Source organism: Oreochromis niloticus, linkage group LG8 (assembly GCF_001858045.2).
Source record: "Oreochromis niloticus isolate F11D_XX linkage group LG8, O_niloticus_UMD_NMBU, whole genome shotgun sequence".
NCBI classification, from domain to species: Eukaryota; Metazoa; Chordata; class Actinopteri; order Cichliformes; family Cichlidae; genus Oreochromis; species Oreochromis niloticus.
In genome coordinates, this window is record NC_031973.2 from 7805758 (window position 1) to 7827001 (window position 21244).

At 41.3% G+C, this 21244-nt stretch overlaps 1 protein-coding gene across 1 annotated transcript in view; it reads left to right on the top strand.

Moving 5' to 3' along the window:
• The window catches only part of cox10 (cytochrome c oxidase assembly factor heme A:farnesyltransferase COX10), a 36224-nt gene extending 17575 nt beyond the window's left edge, over positions 1-18649 (top strand). The window contains exons 5-7 of the mRNA XM_005458183.4: positions 11550-11620; positions 14850-15082; positions 17596-18649. Coding sequence (XP_005458240.1) covers positions 11550-11620; positions 14850-15082; positions 17596-18029 — 738 coding nt within the window. The 3' untranslated portion in view covers positions 18030-18649. The remainder of the gene's footprint in view (positions 1-11549; positions 11621-14849; positions 15083-17595) is intronic.
• Positions 18650-21244: the final 2595 nt, after the last annotated feature.

A 21244-nucleotide genomic window follows, 5' to 3' on the forward strand; every position in this document is an offset into this window, starting at 1 on the left:
CTCATAATGGTCTCATTTAAAAGCAGAAATATCCTCCAGGTCTACTTTGCCATTACAGTTATTACCATGCTAAAACTTGACAAAATGTGGGGCAAGAAACAAAAGAGAAAAAGATCTGATAATTTGGAAAGCCTTTGAGTATACAAACTTCATTAGCGCTGGTGTATACTTTAAAATCCATAGTTATTGACAGTGTTATACAATCACCCACCACTTCTTGCTTACTTACTGCTGGGATGGAGCTACTTTAGCCTTGAAACTGTCTTAGTTTTAGCACAGACTCAGCAAGGTGCAGCAAACATTCTCCAGAGAATTGTGTTCATATTGATATGATGGCATCCCGCAGTTGCTACAGATGTTCTGGATGCACAGATCTCCTGTTCCACCGCATCCCAAAGTTCGATTGAGATCTGGTGACTCTGGGGGTCATTTGAGTACCAGTTTGACATGATTTGAGCTTGGTGCATTATCCTGCTGGAGGCTGTTATCCCAGTACGTACGCTGTGATCGTAAAGGGATGGATGTGATCAGTAACAATACTATGGCGTTTAAATGATACTCAGTTGGTACTAAGGAGCTTAAAGCGTTTAAAGAAAATATCCCACATGCCATTAAACCTCCAACACCAGCCTGAACCATTGATAAAAGCAGGATGGATCTATGCTTTCATGTTGTTTACACCAAATTCTCACCCTGACGTCTGAATGTCACTGCAGAAGTCATCAGACCAGGCAGTGGTTTCCTATTGTTCAATTCTGGTAAGCTGTGCAAATCGTGGCCTCAATTTCCTGTTCTTCGCTGCAGGAGTGGCGCCTGCTGTGGTCTTCTGCTGCTGTAGCCGATCTGCTCCAAGGAAACAAGTGATTGTTTGAGTGTCTGTTGCCGTCCTATCAGCTTGAAACAGTTTGGCCAATCTCCTCTAACCTCTGGCATCCACAATGCATTTTCACCTTCTTACTGACCATAGTCTCCACACCTTGAGCATGTTTGCGAGGGACAAAATGCTCTGTTTGACCTTCATACAGTTGTCTGAATGACTAAATACATTAAGTTGGTTAGATGTTTGCATTAACAAGCAGTTGAAGTGGCTTTTTTGGGGCATGTATCTCATGCCACGCAGCAAATGCTACGATTTATGTGGGTGGTAGCACTGTAAGGGCAGACACAAGACTTAGTAAGTCTGTCATGCTTGTGCTTGGATATCACATTTTAGAGACGCGTCAGTTCACCTCTTTATCCTCCACCCGTCATTCCTCTCACCCGAGGAAGCTATTATTCTGTGTTGGGTGTGTGATAGTTAAAAGGATCTTTGGGCATTTGATGACACGGCAGCCTAGCAGACTCTGTCATGTAGTAACTGCTGATTACTGCTTACAATACAGTTCAAAGTGTGCGTCCCTGGGTGTGTACGTACATATTTGCTCAGGCTTTGACGTCTCCATTCATTTCTTTCAACACCTTATATGAGGCAACGCTTTTTGTTTTCCCCTCACCTGGGAATCACAAAGGGATGGTGAAATCAAACTTGCTTTTTTTCATCTCTACACTATAATATCACTTGATTGCTCGTTGCTGTACATCGCAATAACCATTTTCTCTTTTTCTAGTCTCGCCCGTAAGCATCGCTTTTTCATCCCACAAACAAAACTTGTGTAATCGCTCAATGTAGCCCCCATAACATAACTCTGCTTTGAAGGGGCTTCTGTAATTAAGGCTTTGTTGTCATAGACGTTCCCCTAAATTAATGCTCATGGCGGTTTGTGTTATAAGAGAGCTCATGTGATCGTTCAGATTTAATTCAGCAAAGAGTCTATCTGTGTCTGATTATGCGTGCCTACATGCTTCCAAAGCAAAAGATGTGAATGCATAAAAAAGGGCTTTTAACTGTAAAGGCTGCACCGTTAATATAACCTTGTAGCGACTCATTCAAGCAGAAGGACGTAGCAGCTGCTGTGTTCCCATTCATTTTACACCCACTCAGCTGTAATGAGTTTCAGAATGATAGACATCTAAAAAAGTACCCTTAGGTGGTTATACCCTATATGTGTGTGTGCATTACATGCAAAATGTATCAGATCTGGTGAATTAAACATTTAACATCTATAGGCTGGCATTGGTACTAATGATACCCGGTAATAGGGGTGATAATTGCTTACCATGAGACAGGGTGAGTAGGGGAAATATGGGTCTGATTTTCACCAGCATACAATCATAATGGCACTTTTTTTAAAGGTGTCATTGGGATTTTATTAATACTATTATTCAACATTATGGTTTTAATGATCAGTATTGACTTACAGTTTTTAACTTAACCAATGATATAGTGGCCCAGGGCTAGTAAAAAAGGAATACTGGGCAAATTGATTGGCCATCTACTGGCCTTTCTCGGCTAGTGATGGAGTTTCCATTTATCAGTTCACCTATGAAGTAAACTAACCTTGAAAATAGCAAGTAATTTTTTCTGAGAGACTGTTGTTACATTAAAGTACCAGTAAAATACTTCAATGTACCACCCATGGTTTAAATGAGAAGATTAGCAAGCGTTTTAAGTGATCGCATTCATTCCTCAGTTGTTTCACACAATGATTGCAGAAGTAATTTAACAAGTAGCTTAACTAACTTGGTCTGTAGATAAACTACATGATCTAGGGCTGTTCGATATAACGATATATATCGGATGACGATAGAAAAACGTCTATCGTTTCATTTTACGCTATCGTTTGTTTCGTGGTGTCGCAAAATAAACTGTTTACGGCAATATTTTTTCATCATTTTGATGGTCACTGTAGTGGCTATATTAATTTCTTAAAGTTCTCTCTTTCTCTTATATTTAATATAACCACACTACTGACGGACAAGCGCTTGTTTTTTATGCGTTGTCGTTAGCAACAACGACGGTAAAACCACGGCGTGTCCGCTTGTTTATTTTCCACATAAACCTTTCACAATAAAGCTCAAGATCCTGTTGAGGCTTTTCAAAATAAAACGAGTCACGTGAAAGATGCAGAGTATTAACGGATGAGAAGCAAAAAAGAGCCGCCAGGTGCTAAAAAATAAACCTTAGACTCAAACGTTAGAACAGACTTTTCTCCGCAGCACGCTGTGTAATAAATACTCACAAAGAAAACGGCGGCCGTTACAACTTACGTCTAAAAATGTATAGTTCCATGCATCAGTTAAAACACTCGACTCAAGGTACACGACGCCCAGCTGGAAACACTTCACGCAAGTCGAGATGCCCGAGATTCACAGAATTTACAGGAAATGTTACATTTTTGTAATTTATATCGTTATATCGACGATAGATGTCTTAATATCGGGATATGAGATTTTGGTCATATCGCACAGCCCTAACATGATCATTGAGATAGCTTGGAGCAGAGTTGGAAAAAAGTGTTTATGTTGAACACAGCTTAGTTTATTATCCATACTCTGTGCCCTTTGGCGCTATTGTGTTTTTTCAAATTCAAATCAATTACTGAGTCAGACACAGTAGTTTGATATCTGGCTTTTACTGTATGACACCTAACCAGTGACTGGCTGTACCACATGGACATACCGACAGAAATTTTGGGGAAAAAAACAGCATTTAGATGTGTTTAAAAGACTAAAATGAAATGCTGGTGAGCAGATATACGGTCTCTTTGGTTAGCCAGCTTTGTCGTTGTTGCAGCCAAGTGTTTATGTAGCATTCATTCTAGGGTTTTTTAATATTTTGTACCAGTTGACATGTTAAACCCCTTTTCCTAGTAAAAATAAAACGCTGTAAATTGACATTTTCTGATAATTCAATGACAGTTAGACAATTAGACACATTTTTGCAGTCATGATTTTAACTTTTCCTTGAGAACCTGTGCTGGAGCTCATACACTCTACAAGTTGTGTTGTGCCACATCCTGACAGGAAGAATATTTGTTGCTTTCACAGGACAGATAGTTGACAGCTTACTTCTAACCCATCAAGATGCTAACTGGTTGCTTTTCCACTTGAGAGGATAGTGAGGGAGATGAGGAGGCACAGATACAGAGACACAGTGAGAAGGGATGGGTCTCGGGGGTAAAGCTCTGGTAGTGGAGGAGGACAGACTCTGACAGGAACTTTGTTACCCTGTTTACACGCTCTCCTCCTATTTGCTCCAGCAAACAAGATTGTCACTCATGGATAAATAATTTAGTCCCGCTGCTTCTTGCCACTGTTTACTGTCAGATCCCTTGCATTGCGTGTATCTGCATATGTTCTGCCTCCAAATACACATAGTTCAGCTTTTTCCTATTGTGTTTCCTGTTGCTTTAGAAATGTCAAACTGAAAAGAAGGGGGGGGCATGCCACGTGTTATCTAAGACTGAAAACTGCAACTTTTTGTGGTTTATAAGCACATATGTAGCAGTTGGGTTATGCTAAACACATTGGCGCTAGATATAGCTGTCAACCTATATACTGTAAGGTGAATGTAGAGGCCCGGGTTCCAGCCCGGCCCTGTCTTTCTTCTGCTCTTCCTCTCACCTTTCTTGTCTTCTGTCCAAAGTTCTATTCCAACAAAGATAAAAAGAAATGTATAAAAGACTAAAAAATATATATGCATCCTGCCTTTTCTTCACAAATGTGAACGGTTTTAAGTTTTTCTTTAAAACCCATATCATCTTCCACCTGAACTGAAATTTCATGTCCTTAAAAGAGAATGCTATGGGTGAGTAGGGAAGTACGGCTGTAAATAAAGGTCTATACCTTGCCTTGTCTTCTTCTCGTGTCCTCATTTTGATTTGAAAGGCTTGTTGAATGAACCTGTCTAGAGATGAAGAATGGATTTTACCACAGGTCACTGCCACAAATACAAATCTACCAGAGGCGGTGATGGCTTCTGTCAGGTTTTAGAGAAGAGCGAGGGCTTTCATATGTGTCCGTTCCCTATCACGTCTATTTTCCCAGCATGCAATTCTTCCAGATCGAGCCATATCAGAGCCATATCGAAGCAGACACACGCACACGAACACCCATCCACACTCATTCCAGTCTTCCTGTGGTCAGACACAGCTGCGGACGAAAAATCTAAACACTCACATTCTCTCAAACATACACATGGTCATGCACATGTCTCTTTTTCAACTGCACCCGAACTGTTGAGAGGCTTTCAAACTGCATGTCATGTCAGTCACACCCTCACAGTTACTTCCAAATGCACACTGATGGCGGAAAGGACTGTTTATTTCTTTTTAAACAAGTGACCACACACACACACACACACACACACACACACACAGCCCAGTTCTATGAATTCAGCTTTCACTGATATATTTTCCCACACTTTGTGAGACTGAATAGAAAGCAGTCAAGTGTGCCCACAGTTAATGGTAATCAGAAACTGGACTGAAATACTCTCATTAGTAAGAATGTTAACTTATCAGGCTGAGACTAGAGATATGGCTGGCCAGCTTTCCAAAGGCATTCCTCTTGTTTGCATAGTTATGTGTACTGTAGAGTGAAAGTAAGGGTCTCACCCAGCATGGTCAATGTCTAGTTCTGTGAGAAATTATACCAACCCCTTTCTACTTGGAAAACTACTCGGAAATTCATCAAATGATAGAGCCGTAAGTTCAAGTTTAAAGATTTTACATTGTATAATATTTTAATGATCTGAATGCATCACTAAAATCGCAAGTTTACTGATCTTGGGTGCTATGCACTCTTTCTGAAGTCTGTTTGTGAGAGCGGATGCTTTAATCCCAAAGATTTTCTCCTCTTCACCGTCTCCCAGCAAGAGTCAGTCTTGTAATCTGAGCCCTCCTTCACACTAGGAGGCACTGTGGCCTAGTCATAATACAGTGTAAAAGATGAAAATATTGATAGTTTATGACACGCAGGGAAAGTAAGATGAACTATGGCATCACTTCTAAACCCATATTCCCACAAGGCTGGGTCCTAGCAGCTTAAACCGGTCTCCTGCGCACAACAGAAATGGATAACACTCATTCATCTTTAGTTGTGCAGCAAAAACTTTCCTTCTGGAGGCAAAGCAGCAGCTGTCAAAGCCTCCTTTGATCAAATGAATTAGAAGAAAAACATGTATGAAAAATCCCCTGCATTTTCTTTTTCTTTTTTTTTGTTAAAGTTGCAACACTCCATCCTTCTTCATGCTCCAGGCACTGAGTACAGCATGCCTCTGCCCTGCAGTAAGATTTCCCAGATCCTGCCCATATCTTCACAGGCAACGGGACTGATTATCGGCAGGGCAGAGGTAATGCAGCTCTGCTCGGCATTAATTGGCTGATTAACATGGGGACAGTTTAGCGCTTCACTGTCCCACACTCGGCCCATTAATCAAGAGGGATGCTGTGCCAGCTGAACCGCTGCCAACAGCTCCACACAGACCACTATAAAGAGAGCTGGAAGAGGTGTGGGTTCAGCACACAGCTGAAAGGGAGACGTGATCCACGCTTTGGCCAGACAGAGTACTGCAGTCTGTAAAGTGGTGCGTGGGAAGAGACTACGGCATACAGCAGCACTGAGTGCGGCTGGATTTCAGAAGGCTAAGAAGTATGGGATGTTTCATTTGGGGTAGTTGCATGCTTTTGGAAGGCTAAAGCTAATTGTCTAATTCTGAACACATACATGTAACGAGGAAAAGCAATCAGGGCTTTTTATTTTTAATCAGACAAGCTCGTCTAGTGCCATTGATCACATGAAGAGCCTCAGACACATCTGCCAGCTGTTCATATGCAGCATTCCAGACTCCGGAAGACATTTTTATCTTTCCCTTTCACTGCAGATAGTGTGATCTAAATACTGCTGTATACAGAAAATGGAGTAAGGGAGATGCCCTCAAGGTGACGCAAACATTAAAAGTGCTCCGCTTCTCAAGCAGTTTTTTTTGCTTTTTTTTTTTTTTTAAACATTAATGAAAATCCTGCATTTACATTTTCTGGAAAAGAATCTTTTCTCTAGCTGAACATGTGTAGCTGAATTCATATTAGGACAGTCTTCTCTTCTAGTGTGTCTCCTTTGCCACCTCGGGCTGTGGCTCAGGAAGTAGAGCAGGTTATCTACTAATCGGAAGGTTGGTGGTTTGATCCTTGGCTGTTCCAGTCTGCATGCATAAAGTATCCTTGGGCAAGACACTGAACTCCGAGTATGAATGTGTGTGAATGTTGGAAAGAAAGCGCTTAGATAGAAGTGCTTGTGTGAATGGTGAATGGCATGTCGTATAAAGCACCTGGAGTGCTCAAGTAGAGTAGAAAAGTGCTATATATAAGAATCATTTCATTTACCTTTTTTTCCAACCAGTTATAAACCACCAACAACCCATCTGTATCGAGGCTTTGCTGTCCTCGCAGACATTCACAAAGGTTTCATCTTTGCAGGACTAATAAGCACTTTGGCAGTGTATAACAGGTTTTTCAGGGAAGCAGTGTAAAATTAGAGCATTACTCAAATAGTTCCGAGCCACTTTATTTGCCTCTGAAGAGATCAGTTGCATTTTTTGTGACAGCACAGCTCATTCGCTGGAAGTGGAAACCCCTTGAAATAACCTTGATCTTCCATACCATTGTTTAGTGTTGTGACTAGTCAGGTCGCATGCCCTGTCTGTTTTGTTCTTTTTCTTTTCTTTCATTTGACTTCCAAACATCGCGAACGTCTGCCAGAAACATTGAACTGACTTCTGAGGAAAGCTTAATCTATGTAAATCTTTGGCTGCTTGTTTGTCAAGTGGCTGATCAGAGACAGTTCACAGTTGGTGCTGAAAGGGCTTTTGAGAGCTCTGATGCTTTTTTTTTTTTTAAAGTAGACTTGGCTCACATGCAGCAGAGCACCACCCACCCCTGTGGATGTTTGACTCTGCTATTCAACTGCAGTGCGCAAACAGGTGACAGTCTGACAAGTGATGACTTGCGATTGTTGGGCTTACCCGTGCACCTGGGTTTTCTTCGCCAGAACAAGAGAGGAAGACGCTGTTGATGGCCAGCTGATGTTTCTGTGAGCCAAAGCCATACAGCTGCTTAGCTGTGTCTTTCTCCCCCGTGTCTGTGTTTAGGCACACTTTTGCCTCCTGAGTAAACAGCGTGCACTTACTGTAGCACTCCTCTCTTGACCATCGCTGCACTTCCTATTGTTGTTTTTGCTTTCAGATCAGAGATGTGTAAGCGGTCAGTTAACATCTAAATTTGTCCTCTGTTGTTCATTCTTCTTAATTAATTGTTTTACAGGCCAACTTCATGAAAGGATTTTTTTCCGTGCATTTTGTTAAACTATGGCCTTAAATTATGCTGCCTGAGTGTTTAAATTACAGTCATCAAACAGATACACTTCTACACAAGAATAGGAAATGCCTCCCCCAAGCCTGTTATCAATTGAGCCCTGGTGGTTGGCGGTGGATCACGTTCTGTCTTTGATAGCTCAAAGGATCTGGCAGCTGAACACCCCCTCTCCTTTGCCTTTTTTCTCTTTGGTCTCTCCTGCTTTCCATCCTCATCATCTGGCAGATAATTGTCCCTACAGTTAGGGGTTTTGTGTGTGCGTGTGCGTTCATAATTGAAAGCAGCACTCATGTCCATAGCTTCCGGTCCTACACCAGTCTTTTATAGTATATCCCTAAGCTGATCCATAGGGTTGGAAATGTTGTCAGTTTAGTCATTTCTTTAGCTGGAGCTAAAGATGGAGTTTGTTTGTTGCAGCTATGCAGATTATTATAAATGGCCTATTTTCCTACACTGTTCAGCATTGTCAGTAAATGAATGATGAGTGAACAGTGGCGCTCTTAAAATAAACAGAAGCCATCCGTTTCAATTAGACGTCATAGTGTATCAGTGAGTGATGTGAGCAGAGCTGCATGAGGTTAAAAACAAACAAAAAAATCCCCCAAAACTCAAAGATCTGTTTATATCTTCTTCTGAGGCATTGTCCACATGCATCACAACTCAAAATGTACTTTATGCATTAGCATATTGCTCATACCAAAAATAAAAAGAGGCTATCAAAGTCCTTTCCAAACCTTGTCACAACAATCAATACTCTCTTCTTTTTACTTTTTTTGAAATCTGGGGGGCATAAATTTTTATTCAAAGCAGGGTATTTTTATATATCTCACCACTAAACACATTTTTATTTTTAAATATAAACCCTACTCTGGTCTTAAAGTGGAGTTTGAAATGGTTTCTAAATGCTATAACTGTCATCCCCAGTCAGTTAATTACACAATCAAGGTCTCGGTGTAGTCGAAGACCTGTCAACAATTACAAATCATTACAAACTCTGGACCTACCTGTAGCAGCACACGCGCACACACACAAAACACGACTGGCCCAATTATTTTAATGCCACCACTGTAACACATGGCGATGTTGGGCGGAAATAATGACATGGGTTGTGAAGGCCGCTAATGCGAACCAGATGAGGCAATTCGACTTAAAAGGCAGAGAGGGAGGAACACGAGCAGGACTGGACAAACTGTGAAATGACAACACAGCTCACGGAGCAGGATCGGCCGAGTGACATTTACATATCAGTCTCTGCAAATGCACATGGCAGCATGATCCAACAAGCAACGGGAGAGATATAATTTACTTCTCTTCATATGTACAGTACAGGTGTGTTGTTACGCCTGTGGCTGAACAAAAGACAGAGTCCAGTTGTGCACAGAATTTGGGCTTTTTTTCTTTTTTTAAACCATGTGGGATGATGTTATTGGAAACTAAGTGGGTCCTTTTTATGTGAGCAGTGTTGCAGTGAGCTTGGCCCTGGGCCTGCCTGAGGCCAGCTTCAGCACTGTTATGTTCTAGCCTGGCCGCAAAGTGCATTTCTCTCTCATGCGGCCCCTGACCTCCTGACGCATTTCCTGACCCAGGAAATAGAATTAACACCTTGGCCTGGGCCTTCGGGTCCTACAGCGGCATACGCAGCTGTGCCTTAGCCTAGTACAGTCCAAAACCAAGCAGACCAGTAAAGCTGAACCAAAGATGGAAAACAGAAGACAGAAGTTTTCTTTTGAGTGGATGAAGATGGATTATTATTAATTATAGGCTCAGTTTCCCAGACATTGATTAAGCCTAGTCCAAGTCCTTTTTTTTAAGCCTCAGACTAGGCCTAATACAAGTGTAAGAAACTTGTTCTTGACTGTTAAGCATTTTTATTGGACAGTTTTATTGCATTGCAATTTTAGCAGTAACTGCATCCAAATAAGGAACTAAACTTTACCCTCAGTTCCAGTTTTGTTCTTTTATCTTGAGATGGGATGTAAAATTGTGACTAAAGGATAGCTGTATCATGTGACAACAGCCGAAATGAAATTCTTGTATTATATTGTACTATTTGAAATGTGTGTAGTATTTCGCAGCCCTCATCTGAATGGCTTAGTGTGCCTCCCAACACCAAACATAGTACAAACTGATGTAAGGGGACCACATTGTTATCAAGCATGTTTGATCTTTCCATCAGTGCTTTTTACTCCAAATTACAGTCGTCTATTATGAGAGATCTTCTGTATCAGAGATTGATGGTGTGGCCCACTCCCTAATGATTTGAGAAATGAAAATCTATATGATACCAAGGGCGGCACATTCCTCCAATTTTTTTTTATGATATGATTTTAATGAGTGCAGTAAATTTGGTAACTGGGGTTTAAGATGAGAAAAGTGGATTATCTGTTTATTAGATATTTTATGTGAAGCATATATCAGGAGAGGTGGACCTCGATATTCCATAGTTTACATGCTTTATCTGCTTTCTTCGTTAGTCCGAGGCTTTATCAGACAAGAAACACACACGTATGTTCATTTTCTCACTTGCACACACATACGCGTACACACAGATTAGCCAGTTCCTGCATTTAAGCACCCCATATGTTTGCGTTTTAGTCACACATTGCCAATCTCATGGGAGCACTTTGAAGCTTACTCCTCCAGAGCAGATCATAAAACGGGAGTATAAGTAGTTTTTCACATAGTTGTATCCCAGAACACTCCCACCACTACCACCTCCCACCCAACAGCTAGCTCACTGCCTCCACCTTCCACCTCCAGTCCATTTACTCTTAAAATGCAGTGTGAGCTTTGGATTCAGAGAGTTGCTGTGACCGTACATAAAGCGGGTCCCATCACATCGGTTCTGTTCCTATGCTGCAGTAGAAAGGCTCACATTGGCAGTAATAGTGAAAGTCTCCCATGTTTCCTCTATGAGGCACACTATATTATGTACATTTCTGGTTTAAGCTTTTTTTCTCCTTTTGCATCTGCACAATGTTTAAATTAAAAAACAAATATAAACATGTTTGTCTGGGTCTCAGCCCAACCTTTGCATCTCAACAATATATTGAAAACTCATTTTAATTTGACAAACTGTGCATCTTTTGAATTGCAGTGCAGAAAGTGTGCAAGAATTTACCTTAAACATTTTGCCAAAGTTCTCATTTTATAGACTGATAAATATTCTCCACTGCATGCCGTACAGAATATAATGTCTCACAGGACAGCTCCTCCTTGTTTCTTCTTGTCTGGTGTCTTGTATCTGGAACTTGACTGTCACTTTCCTGCACTAACCCACTTGTTCTTCTGTCTCCACAGTACTTCGAGGTGCCCTTTGACTCCAACATGAACAGAACAAAGAACCGTCCGCTCGTCAGAGGACAGATCAGGTAATATTTTCCTTTCTGCATATTAAACACTGTATGATTGATTTGGTATAGAACTGCCATCGTTACTTTTTATCCCTTTAGAAAGACTGTAAAACAAATTGCCAGAGAATGCGTATGAGGAGTGAAGTGCAGCAGCTCACCACGTGTTTGGGTTGAGTTCAGTGCAGCGACACTGTGTGACAGCTGCTCAGCCATCCAGGCTAACTTTTGTACATCTCACTGGGTGAATGACAAAGTGTGTTCCTGTTTTCTTGCTCACTGACCTGATCCTTACCTTGTGCCTTAGCTGGATACTTTTCCTGGGGTGAAACGTGATCTAGAGCCTCTGCGCACTTGCAGGCGATATGATGATTACTGCTTAAATAAAACAGTAGCACATATTAATTTACACCTTTCAGTTCCAGCTTTCCTTTTTGAGTTATTGTGGTGTTGAACCAGAGCAATAGCTCTTATGTAGAGAGACCGTAGCTGCCAGGAACAGAAATGCATGCCAGTACTGATGAGCCTCTGCTCTCCACCTGTCAGGTGTAATTTGAACTTGTCAGCAGGTTGGAAAGCAGGGGTGATGAGGTTGAGATGAGGTGTAGGTTACCTGACCACCCTCACTGTGCTACCTCTGCTCTTTAGATATCAGATAACCTCTGTTTTGGTGTTCAGTGAACTATGTGGATTGCCACGCTCCTACAAATCTTACTCAGTGACTGGATATGCTGGTCTCTGCTTGCCCCTTTTGAAAGACTAGCACCTTTAAGCAGCAGGCAAACACATGGATTTTCACTGATGCATAAACGGGTGGATGACTGGATATGTAAAGCGCTTTGGGGTCCTTAGGGACTGTTAAAGCGCTATATAAATACAGGCCATTTACCATAAACCCAAACCGACTCCAGGTCTTCTTCAACCATTATCATTGCCAGGAAATTGCCTCATTTGCCGTTCATTCTTACAGGATGAACAGCTCCCCAAGAAATAAAGCAACCTGTTGATGTGCAGCTCTCTAAATATAGACTGAATGTCCACACGATCGTTTTTTTTTGTTTAACTAAAGATCCTGTTATTACCATGACTGGTTCTTCACCCACACCACAGCTATCTCATCCCAGTTTAAGGAATTCTCCATTGGCATGCTGTTTAAAAGTGTACTCGTGCTGGTGAGGTGGTTATTGGAAATGCTCTCCCTCTGTCTAAACACAGCCTCTCTTCTCTGGCTTTTAGCCCTCGGCTGACAAGGGGAGGTGTACGTCTGTCTCCGAGATTCACAAAATAGCTGCATCTCTTGCTCATTGTTTCTAGCACGTCTCCTTTCTCTTCATTCACACATACAATCTTGTGTGGAGACAGAGAGCAGATGGCAGGCTGGACTGTCCTGTCAAACAAGCCATCAGGAGGCTACATTTTACACATCTCTGTGTTGCCTTTAGGACAGCGCTTTGTATGAGTTAAATTGTGTTACCCAGCTTTGTTTGTCCTTACTGCAAAACCTGCTCCGCCTAGTGTGATGTCAGTGTTGGATGTAGTTTGTTGTGTTACATCAGGACATCTTTCCCACCTTTTTTTTTTTCTTTTGGGAAATGTGAATGACAGTCACCCTCTCTTAGTTGTGGTCTTGTCAAATTTGAGGCTTCCAGATGTGGTGAGGCAGTAGATCATTTTGAGTCTCTCTAAGGAGAGCAATTCAAATTGCAACTGTTACAGCCAGAGATGGTTACAGTGTGGAAATCAGCACATACTGAAGTCAGAGTGGGATTTCAAAGAAGTTTTACTGGATCTTAGACTACTTACTAGCTTTTATAAAGCCATCAATGCATCTCAGTTTTACCAACAGAGTTTTTTCAAACATCTATTTCAGTAACGTGAACTAAACTTTGAGTATTTTAATCATATTTACAGAACTTTTATATCACTTAACAGGAAAAGTATTACATTTATTTAATTGCTAGTAATAGCAAGCTAACTGAAGCGTAGTCACCCTCAGTGTTTTTTCAACATTTGGCATTACAACTAAATATTCAGTTTTTGTGTGTAAATTTCAACAAAATGAGTAAGAAAAACAGCTTTTGAATGTTTTCTTGAGATTTTTGTGGCAGATTTCATGTCAGTGGATCAGTAGGCTGTTTTTTTTATGTATTCAGTATTTGCTCAAAATAAATCTTGAAATATTTTTTAGTAATATGTGAGTGGTGTTGAGTTTTAGAAGGTTCCATAAATCTGTATTCAGTTTCCAGTTTTACACCAGTCCCTCAAGCTGCTTTATTTCTGGTCAGGCTTGAATGCAGAAGGTTTGCTTTCCACAGTTTACTTTGCGCTCTCTGACCGTTTGAGTGCTTCACAGATTACAGGGCTTTAAGTAGATTCATCTTGTTTCTTCAACCTTATGGGTGTTTTACATTTGGATCCATGACCTTGATTGTGGTCTAACCAAAAGGAAACCTGTTGGGCTTTCTGTATTGACATTAAGAGCCTGACGTTATGACTGCGGCTGTGTCGAGCTGTAAGCACAGGACACTAAACCCACCTCAGGCCATGTGACGCACTCCCTTCTTTGACCCCCACTGAGCCAGCCCAGAGCCAGGCTGTCAGCTGCCCAAAGCCAGCCTGCACGGCCCCATCTCAGCCCACATAAAAAAGACATAACACCACTAATCACATTAATGCTCCAATCCCCCTGTATGGCCACACCACCAAAATAAAAGCCCCGTTTGCTTTCTGAAGAAAAAGGCCTGCGTTTGGTCAAGATTTTAATCTCCTCCCTCTTTAATTTATGAAGCATTTACTGGTGAATTTGAACCAGACTTTGCCATCGCTGCTTTCAGTTAAAGATGAGGGGTGGAGGAAGAGGAGGAGGAAGCCTTCATCCAGCTAAAAGCCTGAGCCACAGTGGTTTCCTTCAGCTAGTTTTGATCTCTGGTGCGTGCACATGCTCTTCATCTTGCGGCGCTACTTTTATCCCTGACAAACTCTTATCAGATGAGTGTCCTCCACGCCTCCCGTTTTGAGACTCAGCCATGCTCGGCTGCTGACTGCTGGCCCCCACGGGTCTGCGTGTGTCTGTACTGAACATTTGAAGCTATTATTGTCTTATCTGGTGTCTGTTAGAAAGACCTAGGAAACATTATCAGCACAATGTTCCCATGCTTTCACCTGAGCTTGAAAAAAACCTTGTGTAGTCTTTCTTTGTCTAGTCGATATAGCTGACTCCCTCTCTGTTTCTCTCCCTTCCTTATATCAGCCCCCTCCACGCAGTGTCCTTTGCTCTGGCCTGTGGAGTCCCAGGAGTCGCTCTGCTCACGCTGGCAGTAAACCCCTTGACAGGCTTCCTGGGCGCCCTCAACATCTTTCTCTACACCTGTTGCTACACACCACTCAAGAGACTCAGCATCACCAACACGTGGGTGGGAGCAGTTGTGGGGGCGATACCTCCTGTGATGGGCTGGACTGCGGCCACAGGTTGTCTGGAGCCAGGTATGAATGTAGCATTGTACTGTTCTGAACTTCTTACATATTTACCCTTCTTAAATAACACCCATATTATCATTTTTTTAAGGTACTGTAATTCCAACCTTTCCCATAGGTGTTCAGTTGGGGTGAAATCTGGAGACTCTGAAGCCCAGAGACTATGATTCACATAGTTGTAATATTCAAAATTACACTGTTATGTCCCCGAATGAAGGGACACGTTGCAAGCCCAGTAGAGACCACTCCTCTCTGCAGATATTTCATCACGTATTGATTTGTCGTCCGACATGCTCTGACAGCATAAGCGAGTCTTCTGGTCCCGTCACTTAGTCGGGGTCAAAGGTTTGCATCTGTATTTTTGATACTAGTGTAGACATTTTGAAGTTAGTTGTAGAAAAACCTGCAGCTTGAATAGATTTATCAAACACACATGCCAAATATCTGCTGCACACACAGCTCTTCAAATGTGATTTCGATTTACTGCAGATCTCTGTTTTATATCATTGTAAATCAAATATGTTCTGGTTTTAGACAGTTGAACAGGATGGAACAAGTCATTTGAAAACATCTCAAGTATAATGCACTCCCCCCCCTATTATGGGACATTTGATATAACTAAATAATTAATCGATGGATTATTAAAAGATTAATTGCAGGCTTACTGCACAATGAAACCCATACTGCGCCTCAGTATTACTGTCATAACGTCACTGTTCACTTTTCACTTGTGCCAAACTGTGATGCGATACAAACCCAGCATGTTATTCCAAACTAAAGGCGCGTGCTGTTTCGTGTCTTCAGCAAGTCTGTAGGACAAAAGGCTGCGTATAAAGTACACAGACATGGCTTCCCGGACTGCCGTCTTCTATGTTTTTTTTTAGTTGTGCTGTCAATTACAAAATTATAGCTTCACTTAAATCCATCTCAGCTTTAAACCAGAATGCCCCGAAACAACAGATTTGAGCTTCTGAAATATACCTTTTTGCTAGTTTTCCTTCATAATACTAATAACATTACATGAACTACATAAATCTTGATGAAAATAATTATTTGTTGCAGTAGGTAATTTGATCATGTGGCTGTGCTCTTGTGCTAACTTATTTTAGTGTGAGACCAGGCCTGATTTTAAAGCACATAAAGCTCGATTTACATAATGCCCAGGGCCCCTGTAGCATTATTAGTGCTTTTGTTCGTGTGGAGTTTAAATGCAAAGTGTCAAATGAATTTGGTATTAAATGAAGTTGTTGGAAAGATGGAACCCGAGGCAGGTTATTCAGCATGTTTGGTGACACATCAAGTGTTCGGTTATGACATCTGTGTGAGATGTGGCGTGATGTTGCTGCTCTGTTGTCTTAGAAATGTTCGTCTTCACATTTGTCCTACTTATTGGGGTTTTTTCTGTTTTTACTTGTAGTTTAAAGTCATTCATCGTAAAGTAATAAAGAGGCCAGAGTTATTTAAGTGGTTACGTGACCTCTCAAAGAAAAGTGCACTTGTTTCCGTTCGTACTCATACCAAAGGTGTGTTGCTCTCTTTTAATACGGGACATAACCTCATAGAGGGAATTTAGTAAAAATGTATTGTGCTGTGTTTTGTGCTGAGAAAGCACAAAGACCCACAGGTCTGTTTTTTATGGTTTTTTATTTTTTTAAACACTTTTGCAGGATGTAAAATACAAGCCACTGCCGCTAAAACAAAGTCTTGTGGTGAGGGAATTAGATCAAGTATTTTCCCTTCCTGTCAGTTTGTGCGCTTCTTCTTCTGGTTTGACTCACTAATTACGACGAAATGGAAAAATACTTATGAGAAAAGCTGCCTCTAAGCAGAAAAAGAAACCACTTATTTTACTTTTGTCCTCTTTTATTAACCGTTCGCTTCGTTTCTATTTTAGAAGTAGGCCTGAATGTTTGTTTTCTTGTAAATGAGAATTGTATTTATTTTTTTATATATTTTAAGCAAAATACATTAAAAAATAATACAGTACTAGCTTGGACCCATTTTTGCTTTTAGACCTTTAGACATGCTCAGCAATCATACTAAGGTAGGCCATAGCATTTAAACCATTCTCAGTTGGTACTAAGGGGCTCAAAGTGTGTCAAGCAAATATCCCCCACACCATGACGACACCACCACCAGTCTAGTTGAAATAAGGGCGGATTTATGGTTTAATGCCAAATTGTGAACCAATCATCTAAATGTCACAACAGTAATTGGGACTCATCAGACCAGGCAAGATTTTCCGATCTTCTGATGTCCAGTTTTGATGAGCCCGTTTGAACTGTAGTCTCAGTTTCCGGTTCTTAGCTGACAGGAGTGGCACCCGGTGTTTTGGAAGTATATGTAGGTGTACCTAATAAAGTGCATGGAAGTACTGTCTCTTATCGCTTTTTTAAGATTAAAAATATGTGGTTTTATTTTATACCTTGGCCACAGTTGAGTAATCTGAGTGTGAATTAAATAAGCACCGCATCAGTTAAACATTCATGTCTCTCTCTCACCCCCCCCATCACTCCGTCTAGGTGCTTTGTTGCTGGGTGGTTTCCTGTACAGCTGGCAGTTTCCCCACTTCAACGCCCTCAGCTGGAACTTGAGGGAAGACTACTCCCGTGGTGGCTATCGAATGATGTCCGTCACCCACCCTGCCATGTGCAAGCGGGTGGCCCTGCGGCACAGCCTCGGTCTGATCGGTCTATCAACCTTAGCGCCCGTGCTGGATGTCACCACCTGGACCTTCCCCATCATCTCCTTACCCATCAACCTGTACATCAGCTACCTGGCCTTCCGGTTCTACCACAAGGGAGACCGCAGCAGCGCCCGAAAGCTGTTCTTTTGCAGCCTCTGGCACCTGCCCATGCTGCTGCTGCTGGCACTCACTTGTAAAAAGTATAGCAGAAATCAGGAGGGCGCCGCTCTACCTCCGGCCTCTTTACCCCTCACATTTCCAGCCAGCTAATTTCATAGATAACCCGACACATCAAAGACAGCTGTGGGACCCTCATTTTAACCACAATACTCCTTTAGTGTCTTACTCCAGTTGGACAGGAATGTGATCGGTGCTGACTTCATATCAGGAAATGAGCTGGAAGCGGTAGCTGAATTACAGAAAACACACTGAATTATTACATCAGGTTGTAATCATTTGAATGTGTGTGTACTGTATATATATATTCTGTATTTATTTATAACGGGGCCCACTAGTTGATCTCTTTTACATGACTGATGTTGAAATACTGCAGAGTATAAATTGCAATGCATTGTACAAATGCAAAAATCAAATCATCAAACGAAATGCTTTATTCTCAGTCAGCGTGTATAAAAACAGGACGAATCAAAGTTTATCCGGCAGCTGCAGCATAGCAGTTATGTCGACTGTTGCTCGACTTTCACTTGATCCCTGATACTTGACGGTTAATAGGCCTTGTTGCGTTTTGCTTTTACACTGATGGGTCTCGATTCGTTAACACGATGCTTTAATTCCACATGGTTTGCCTGCACCAAAACAAAGGGAATGCTTTCACCCCTGTAAGGAACAAGGGCAAATGCTCTCCGACAATAAACACGTCATGATCGCGATTCTGTCTTTTGTGTCATCATTTACTGTGTGTTAATAACTGTGCATGCAGTTGGTTTCTCTATACATATTTAAAGAACACACACGAACTGCTAGCACACCTCGTTAGGTGTTGCTGCCTCCATGATGTATGGATTTAGGTTTCAATTAAAGCCTTAGTGGGTATGCTCACTTTCAGAACAAATCGCCATCCCTCCAATGAGCTCCATTTAGCAGACCACCTCTGCACCTGTCAGTCAGCATGTGCTCCCCTTCCGCCTTTTACCCCTAGTTTTGGTATTTGGTTACATTTCCATCACCGCAGTCGGTGAAACAAGTGCCCCTTCCCTCGCTGCCATCCTCCTGCCATAAAAGGGGGCTGTAGGATTTAGCCGTGGCCGAGAGACCTGAAACGGCTCGACATCCTCGTAAAGCGTCTGACCGGATACAGAGTTTCATATCAGAGGGCTGAAGGAGAGCGATTGAGCCAGCTGCTACAGTTGGGGTGGGGTGCGGGGGCACACAACCTGTGTGGAGATTGAATGTCTTTACCAAACCTCACGGCTCAAAGTGATGGCCTGTTGTGGTTTACACGTGTTCTTATAGAGATCGAGTGGTGAACCTCGCCTTGTACCATCAGGCAAGATAGTTGAAGTCTTAATTGCTTTTTGTGTTATTATGTCCAGGCGTTGCTCCGAGTATAGAGCAGTTTTTGAGTTTCTCTTCAGATTTAAGGTAAAATAAAAGAAAAATGTTTTGTTTAAATCATAGTAATTACCACTGAAAATCTAGGGAAAGTTTATTCTCAGGAGGAAATGTATAGAAGCTATTTAAAATTGCAGAAAATTAAAATAAACCTACTAGCTAGATTTTTAAAGACTTCATCTCTTTAACTTTCTCCTGAACTTTCTGGAACTTTATTGGGGATTTTTAACATTTTCTCAACAAAATTATATATGTGCCTGGCTCTTTTTTTTCATTCCTGTGTGTCACCTTAAATATAATTTCAAATATTCTATTGTATCCAATAATGTAAGTTCTGTAGGGTTTAATTGCTGTAGCTTTAATGGAGGGCGGTTTTAAGCAGACTTTATTGTGGTAAAACTTACAGTAGACATAAAAAAAGAAAAGACTGTTCAAAGCAGGAGAACTAAGATGTCTAAAGCGAAGCTAGAGCAGCTCTTTAAGCATTTGATTTCCAAGGACACCACAAGCTCCTGTTAGTAATAATACTTTACATAAAAGCTGACTCCTATATTACATAATAGAGTACATAAAAGCTGACTCCTATGTTACCGGGCATTTTAAACTTTAGATTTATCACATTTACTCAAATGTAGAATGAAGAAAAACTTCAAAAAGGCTGTGTCTATTGTTATTTTATAAGTCAACAATATTTTATGAGTACTCTTCTCCCTTATTTCACTCCTCTCCATGCATAAAAACATGGAGGTCTCTCTTCTTCCCCATTGCTGATATCGGCCATTAAATCATTCATGTGATTTGCCAGTTCAGCGCGAGTGGGAGCTTTCATGCCAGAGTCAACAAAGTGAAGAGCGAAATATGCATCTGTAAACACGGGAGACTCCCTGAGCAGCAATCTGCAGTCCAGCCCGGTGCAGAAAGCTTTAATATCCAGACTGAGACTCGGATCAGAGGAGGAGGGAAACGCTGTACAGCAGCTCGGATTCCAGGACTCTTCAAACCAAGCGCAGAAATCTCAGGATGAAGGATGACCTCTGGCCTCTTTTCAAAGGTTGGTTATTACAAAACAGAATCCAAATAGCAGCATTAATCCTAAAGAAATATTTAGAGTGAAACTATACATCCAGCGCAGTAAAACTACACCCCAAAAGTCCCCGCAGGAATATGCTATTAGAGTAAAAAGTGACTCTGATGCCATGGGGAGAAAATATTCAGTAGGCTACGATAAACTCGCCGTGGAGCATCAGCACAAGCAACAGGTCCTTTTACTGCAATGCCATATTTTTTCCACCAGGAAAATTACTCATATTTATATATTTAAAAAAAGAGTAGATCTGGTCTTAGAAATGCTCTGTTTATGCGTGACGTTGCAGGCTCGGGATGATTATATTATCTTCTGTTCTTATAACAATTCAGGCCGTTATTGCAACGTGGCTTTGACTCTTGCAGCCAAAACTTTAGGGAGAAAAATGAATCGTGCTTGTTCATGTGTAATAACACGCATGAAAAAGAAGGCTGCACAAATCATTAAAAAAAAACCCATAATAGTTTATCAGTGGGTTGGCTGTTTCATAAAAGGGGCTAAAATACCGCGAGGTTTAAATTACCGATCTGTTTTGAGTCATCTCCAATCAGACGAAAAGCACTCGGTGTCCCTGTTCTCCTCTCTTTCTCTCTAAAATTAAAATTTAATGCATGTTTCCGATACTCGATGCGTTTTATTTTCTGAGTTTGCTGAGCTGTGGAAGTTCTCAGATAGAAAAAAGAAATCATAATAAAAAATAAATAAATAAAATAAAAAGCATGCCTGGGTTTGGAAGATGGCTGATATGACCAAAAAACCTCTCCAAACAAACTATATTTTAAAAATTTGCCTACATTAATGCGAGGAATACTTTTTTTCATTAATAAAC